This window comes from Sinocyclocheilus rhinocerous, unplaced genomic scaffold, assembly GCF_001515625.1.
Source record: "Sinocyclocheilus rhinocerous isolate Xijiao unplaced genomic scaffold, SAMN03320098_v1.1 scaffold200, whole genome shotgun sequence".
Lineage (NCBI taxonomy): Eukaryota > Metazoa > Chordata > Actinopteri > Cypriniformes > Cyprinidae > Sinocyclocheilus > Sinocyclocheilus rhinocerous.
Genome location: NW_015641014.1, coordinates 775,336 through 783,166, shown reverse-complemented (window position 1 = coordinate 783,166; position 7,831 = coordinate 775,336). Strand labels below are relative to the sequence as shown.

General features: G+C 33.5%; 2 protein-coding genes across 3 annotated transcripts in view; one reads left to right on the top strand and one right to left on the bottom strand.

Moving 5' to 3' along the window:
* Positions 1-5,089, bottom strand: part of glsl (glutaminase like) — an 18,445-nt gene extending 13,356 nt beyond the window's left edge. For both annotated transcript variants that reach the window (XM_016569712.1, XM_016569713.1), the window contains exons 1-3: positions 4,903-5,089; positions 4,321-4,421; positions 1,834-1,901 (exon numbers count right to left, since the gene is read on the bottom strand). In XM_016569712.1, coding sequence (XP_016425198.1) covers positions 1,834-1,901; positions 4,321-4,421; positions 4,903-4,949 — 216 coding nt within the window. In that variant the 5' untranslated portion in view covers positions 4,950-5,089. The remainder of the gene's footprint in view (positions 1-1,833; positions 1,902-4,320; positions 4,422-4,902) is intronic.
* Positions 5,090-6,029: 940 nt separating this feature from the next.
* Positions 6,030-7,453, top strand: LOC107753689 (UPF0235 protein C15orf40 homolog). Its single transcript, XM_016569893.1, has 4 exons — positions 6,030-6,301; positions 6,520-6,637; positions 6,723-6,850; positions 6,944-7,453. Exons 1-4 carry the CDS (start codon positions 6,146-6,148, stop codon positions 7,034-7,036), a joined length of 495 nt encoding a protein of 164 aa, XP_016425379.1. The 5' UTR covers positions 6,030-6,145; the 3' UTR covers positions 7,037-7,453.
* Positions 7,454-7,831: the final 378 nt, after the last annotated feature.

The window sequence follows — 7,831 nt, the reverse complement described above, 5'->3', positions numbered from 1 at the left end:
CGTATTAGCAATGGATTCTATTTACACTAAGTGAAAATAGCAGTATTTTTAGCAATACGCTATTGATATTACGCAGCACCTGAAAATAGGCTAACTTCTGTCAACATAACCAACGTGACCACCTGCTTGCACAGGGAGCGTGCTGGGGACTATTTTCAGGCGCTGCGTAATATCATTGCGCCTGAAATAGTCCCCAGCACGTTCCCTGTGCAAGCAGGTGGTCACGTTGGTTATGTTGACGGAAGTTAGCCTATTTTCAGGCGCTGCGTAATATCATTGCGCCTGCTGCACCCATGGTATGGCAGCAAAGTTCCTTGATTATTACGCCGGAATGAGAGTATAGTTCCTAGCCATATCGGCCTAGAAAATTGCAACTTTTCATTTTCCGTCGGTCTTAGCATGATGTAACTACAGAAGAGTCAAGTTTTGAATAGGAAAAATAACTCTTTGGTCATTTTTGAGCGAGATGCTAACGGTCTAATCAGATTCAATGATCTATGCTAAGCTACAGCTAAAAGTGCTACAGCCAGACCCGGAGATCGGCTGAATGGATTCGAAAACGGCAAAACTCAACTGTTTAACTCTAGGGGAGTTGGAAAATGAGCCTATTTTCAAAAATAGAGGAGTGTTCCTTTAAAAGTGTATATAAAATATTTACTTGCAGATAACATGATATTAATGAAATAAAAGGCCACTTGTGTATTTAAAGAGAGTTCGCCTTCATGACAATTAAAAAGTGCACTTTGTAATAATATCAAATTAAACGTTTTACTTTAAAGTACATTTTAAATCATATTTCAATAATTTTGGTTACGCTTTAAAGAAGCACACTTATTTTGATTGACTAACATAATAATGCACATGTAAAATACTCAATTATAATTTTAATTGTAGAGTGTTATTTGATCATATATTCTAAATTGCAACTTCATCATTACAAATGTGTAATTACAAATTTATTTTAATACATGTCATACAATTTTCAATAGAAATAATATTAGTTTACCGTAAATGCTTTTCAGTTAACCATATTTCAAACACAGAATAACTAATAGTGAAATTACTTATAAAGATGTACTTACATCCTTTTAAATGGTTTAAAAAAGCACCTAATTCAGCTAACTAGAACTAAAAGTCCAAATAAATTTAAATTTTACAATTTAAATTATAAATTCAATTAAATTGAGTAAACTATAATACGTTTTCAATTAACATGCAATTAAGTGTCCAAAAACATTAGATTCAGTTTTTATTTCCGTAACAAGAACTCTTTTTAAAAATGAGCTTTGTTCTTTTTTTCCCCACAGGTGTTAGGATATGCATGTTAACTTTTTTTAGTGTGATAAAATAGTTTTTCTGTGCAAAGTTATTGAATTTTACATGACAATGCAACTCCATAAACTCTAAAACAACTGTAAAAATTAGAATAGTTTTACATCTCAAGTAATACACAAGTTTAATTATAAGAATTAATAGTGTGTTTATAAAACCTAAAAAAAAAAAAAAAGGTCTCAAAAAAGTGTCTCACTGCCTTTTTTTAAAAGAGAAGGAGAAAAAAAAGAGATGAGCCACGTTATTTTCTGTGGTAATAAACAGTCTACCATTTAACTTGTATTGAACCTGGAATAATCCTTTAAATCAAAACATCTCTTTTGCAGATGTCAGCTGAATGGCTGAGTCTCATTTTAGACAGCAGTAAAACGGCACATTAGCACAGGTGTATTGAAATGTCCCTCACCTCAGTCTTTTTAATAATGCTGGTCATAGTTTTACGCCTCCAGGCTTGTTTTATATTTTATGCGTGGGTGTGGTTATGCAGGACTCAGCATGTACCTTAGACGCAGTAAACTTCACAGGGTCTGCGTTCCTGTTGGTGAGGGCATCTGTCATCTCTCCATTCTCTGAATGAGTGGGGGGTAAAGAATAAAAACCCAGGATGAGAAAAATCCTCCTTTGCTGAATCTTGAGAGAGGTTTAAAGATTAGTGCTTATTTGTGAGTGCAAGATTTAAAAAGGATTTTCGAAGTTGAAAACCACTAAGCATTGCCTCAGCAAAGAATGTATATGACGCTATTTTAGAATCTAGGACACCGAGTTTCTTGCGAGTTTAAGACATTGTTTGTGTTGTGTTGTGTTGTCCGCTCGGTCCAAAACCTCAGCAAATCCCACATAATAACATTTTCTGAAAGCTGAAACATATGAAACCATGCTGCTGTGGATAGGGGACGGAATGTAATCTGTCTATTTTTACTCTTAATCTTCCATCCAAAAGAACAATAAATCTTAAAGGCATACAGTAGTTAACCAAAATGAAAATCATGTAATCCCAAACCTGTATGACATTTATTCCACAGGACAAACACAAAAAAATATATTTTAGTCTATACAATGAAAGTCAATGGTGTCCAGTGTTGTTTTGGACCCCATTCAGTTTTATCGTATGGACAAAAACAGCTTGTTTTGTTTTCCATAGAAGAAAAATTCATACATGTGTGGAACTACACAAGGGTGAATTATTTTCATTTTTGGTTGAATATCCTCATCTCAGGAAGTTGATTTTGTGCCCAGATATGGTGGTACATGCCAGACGAAGTTATGCAGATGGTACTTCCATCCCTTGGGGTGAAACTTGAAAGTAAGTTAATTATGTTTCTTTTAAAGGAAACCCACATAACATAAATATAGTTTACAAAACAATGTGAATGTGGTTTATAACAGTCTAAGCAGTTTTACTCTATGCCACAAGTCTTTGGGTTGCTCACTTGGGGAATAGTTCACCCAAAAATGAAAATTTACTGAAAATTTACTCATCCTCAAGCCATCCAAGATGTAGTTGAATTTGTTTCTTCATGGGAACAGATTTGGAGAAATGTAGCATTACATCACTGGCTCACCAGTGGATCATCTGCAGTGAATGGGAGACTGAGAGTCCAAACAGCTGGTAAAAACATCACAATAATCCACAAGTAATCCACACGACTCTAGTACATCAATTAACATCCCATCAATTAATCATATATATATAGTCATAAGGTCAATTTTTTGAAATTGAGATTTATACAACATCTGAATAAATGAAAAAAGCTGAATAAATAAGCTTTCCATTGATGTATGGTTTGTTAGGATAGGACAATATTTGGCCGAGATACAACTTTTTGAAAATCTGGAATCTGAGGGTGCAAAAAAAAATCAAAATATTAAGAAAATCACCTTTAAAGTTGTCCAAATGCATGCATATTACTAATCAAAAATTAAGTTTTGACATATTTACGGTTGGGAATTTACAAAATATCTTCATGGAACATGATCTTTACTTAATATCCTAATGATTTTTGGCATAAAAGAAAAATTGATAATTTTGACCCATACAATGTATTGGTGGCTATTCCTATAAATGTACATGTGCGACTTATGACTGGTTCTGTGGTCCAGATTCATATATAAATACATTATTATGGATTATGGATTATTGACTCATATTTTGGCCAGAAGAGATGATTAAAAGTTAAAGCGCCTTTATGAATTTGTTTATTACAAACACACAACTTTTCACTTTAATTGATGTACTGGAGTCATGTGGATTATTGTGATGTTTTTATCAGCTGTTTGGTCATTCTGACGGCACCCATTCACTGCAGAGAATCCATTAGTGAGCAAGTGATGTAATGCTACATTTCTCCAAATCTGTTCCCATAAAGAAACAAATTCATATACATCTTGGATGGCCTGAGTACATTTTTAGCAAATTTTCATATTTGAGTGAACTATTCTTTTAAACTGCTGCTGCAATCTTTATTTGTAAACTAAAATACATATGTAACTAATTTCAAAATAAATCTCTATATTTTTAAATTTGTAAAAAAAGTTTTAAATGGTTTAAAAATGGTTATATCAAATTTACATTCATGTCAGTGAAAGAGGGAGCTATAACAAAGATTCTAAAGCTTTATATAGCATTATATGTGTTCGTCAGCCACACTAAAACCAATATATGCCACATCACTCCTCCCCAGAACACACCCACTGCCTTTGCACATTTTTATGGCCCAGATGTTGACCACAAGCATGCTTAAATGAGAGCGTCTACAGAACTGTCCCATTCATTTAGCCTACTTTGAGCAGCACTCTCACACTGATCTTGGAGTTTTCCTATAAAGCTGATGTGAATTTGGGATTTGGGCGGTGCGCCGTAATCAATGATCAGAATACACTTTCCCATGCACAGCTAATGTGACACTCACAACCGGGGTCACTGTCAGTGGAAACACCAAGTTCACAGGCTCACATCTATGACACTCTTGCAGTGTTTTGTTTTTGTACCTCTTGTGTCGTCCTCCTTATTTGGCTCCAGCAGTTTATTACCATCCAGGCCTCCGTAGCGCTTTCTCCATTTACGTCTGAGAGACGGTGTTCTCTGAAAACTAGAAAAACCTTTTTTTACTGTCTGCTCACATGGGTTTCTTGAGAAAGCATGTATGTTTCATTTCAAATATGCTTTAACAAAAGTTAGAAATGCAAGTGTTTTTTGACAGCTTGCCTTTTGCCATAATAAATATCAAAAAACTATATTAATATATAATTCTCAGAGGATTTTGTGTATCCACTGAAATGAGACCTTGGGATCAAAGCAAGTGTGTCTGTGTAAAGACAAGTCAAGTCATGAAAAGCAGTTCAACTGTGAGAAACATCTGTGTGAGTTCTGACACAGCTATCAATTGTCAGCTCAACTCAAAGCTGTGCCCAAGTGCTTGATGAGAGAATATATTCTGCACTTTATTTTAGTTTAATTAGTAAAGAGAGCACTGTGCAGGGCTAAACTATCAGAAAAGACTGATTCAAGGTTCAGACTTTATGCATTTAAAACTGACTTTCCGTATGTTTGAGGGTTAAAACAGTTCTTACCACAGATAGGGATTTTCCTCTGCTTCTTGGCTTAAGCTGTTCTCCATGAGACACTTCCCTTTATACTTTGGTAGTCAACTAGGCGTTTTAACAAATCCAAATAGTGTCTTTGTCTAGCATCTGGAGACAAAGATGACTCTTTTTTTGGCAGCTGTGCACACAGTAAGAAAAAGTGTTTGAGCCTGTCTCAGTGTGTACAACCAGTTTTTAGCTGGATGAAAATAGGAGGAACTTAACTGCATCTTGGAGGAGGGATCTCTATTCTGGAAAGGATCATACCTTGTAAATACCTTTGGTTCTTGGAGAACCAAATAGGCGAGAAAAAAATACTAGTACTACTGCTACTGGTGTTAATAATAATAATAATAATAATAATACATTCACTATTGCTAATAATAATAGTTATTTATTTAAAAATATCTTTAAAACAATTATTTTAGTATATAATAACAATGCAACTAAAATGACTAATAATACTTTTTTTAATTATTATTATTATTACTACTACTACTACTACAGTTACAAAAATATCAATGCAATTAAATTCAACACCACTCATACTAATACGGTTATATTTTGATAATATTAATAATGAATAATAATAATAATAATTATTATTATTAAAATATATAATACAACTAAAATCACTACTACTAAGCTATTTATTCATTCATTAATTCATGTGTTATTTTATTTATTGATAATAAGTTTATATTTTAGATGTAGTGTATAATAATTTAATTTTCTACTAATTATTATTACAACTAAAAATACAACTAAAATCACCACCAGCACTACTAGTTCTTCTTTATTTATTATTTATATTAATAATTTAAATGCAAAAAATAATTATATTAAAGTAATAATTCAATTAAAATCACTACTACTACTATTTTGATTTATTTAATTATATTTATATAATAATTATTATCGTATATTTAATAAAATGTTTATTATTATTATTAGGTCAGTTAACTATGCCATCAAATGAAATATCAGATCAAACATTGCCAAATCAAAATGCCAGATCAAAAAAATAAAATAAAATAAAAAATAAATAACATCAGCCTTATTCGAACGCCTTTTCTCCACGCGGTCTCTGTTCTGCGCATTTAGCGCGCATATTTGACGCTCTAAACGTATTTACATTTGTTGTCATGCGCGTTTCTCATGTAAACTGTTGTCACAAGTACCTCATGCTGCTCACTCAAGACACTTGGATAATGCTTATGTCTTCTAGCTAATGCATTCTCAAATTCTCAGTTTTGTGCGATTATCTTCATTTCCATTAGTGCGTCCCTCAGCATTGCGCAGTCGGTCGCGGAAGATCCCACTTTACAGCTCCGTCGCTAATAGTGTTTACTCACAATACAACAATATGCCTAAAAAGGACAAGACGGTAGGGCTCATTACATATTACACTGAATGTTTTATGAATATTGATATTTATTCATGCATGTGTATGAATAATAATCGGTTTAATAATGACAGTACTACTAAGCCATATCACCTAAATATGAGTCAAGTATTAGCTTTAATTCTGGTAACGTTATGATGTTCTGACTGTCAGCTAATAACATTAATCCTGTAACAATGTAAAACTCTATTCTCTTTTAGAGCAAAAGCAACCCAAAACCACCGGAGACACCACCCGGCCCGGTTACTAAAGTTAAAGACGGGACAATTACAATAGCAATACATGCTAAACCCGGGGCCAAACAAAACGCAGTCACTGGTTGAGTATTGTAAATATATGAAGAAACCAACTTAGCCTTTATCTATGAGGAGTCCATGTACCATAAGCATTGTGTTTGTGACAGATGTGTCTGAGGAGGCGGTGGGGGTCGCCATTGCTGCACCGCCGACAGACGGAGAGGCCAACGCCGAGCTGCTGCGATATTTATCCAAAGTCCTGGAGCTGAAGAAGAGTGAAGTATCGTTAGATAAGGTCAGCAGCCATAAACGCCAGCTATGGTGTATTTAAATGTTTTCTGCCCACTATAATGATATAATAAACAATACGGGTTCAATTGCTTCATAGGGCTCCAAATCCAGAGAAAAGGTTATCAGGGTGACTGCAGCTGTCAGCCAGGAAGAAATCTTGAAGAAACTGAGGACAGAAGCTAGTGGTTGATACTGAAGTGGATTGTTTGTTTCGAGCCACATTTGAGCCAGGATAATAAGAAAAAAATCTATCATTTTCTACATGTCACAGTTTGCATCTTAAAACCATGCAATATTATATTTAGATTTTGTCAAATAAAAAGCAATTTTATTTTTTATGTTTTTATGTTTTTTAATTATTTTGTGTTTAATAAAGATGTTATGAGGGGAATGTCGAATGCAGGCCAAACATTTTTGTGAGGATGAGGAAATTATGATCTTTTAAATGTATAACAATATGGCTCAACGATAGGGATTTTTTCCCCACTAGTTCAGATTTTACATGCCTTGCCAACATTGCCCATGCACCATTTTATTTTTGACTACATACAATTTGTCACAAAATGCATATTTAAAATTTTTATTGTTTAAAGTTATCATTTATTTATTTATTTATTTTTTATTTTTTCAAGATAATTATCCTGCTCCTGCCTTTTTTTTTTTTTAAAGAAGTGCCTGAGGTTTAGTGACAAATGTGTTCATTAGGAGAACCTAATGAGTATGGTTACCAGACATTCTCTATTAAGCTAAGAACCCATCAATGAATATTAAAGATTTTTAGAGTCTCAATATCAGCCTTGTATTCGGTTTAAAATCTTATCTTTGTATCATTGGGACATCAAGAATGTATCCCTAGTCATTTTTTAATCATAAATGATTTATATGACACAAAAGCATTTTACAATCACACATACATATTAGTGCAAATCGGACTCTTTGTGCATTTATATTAGCTGTGATGTTCACACCATGCATGAAAAGCAAG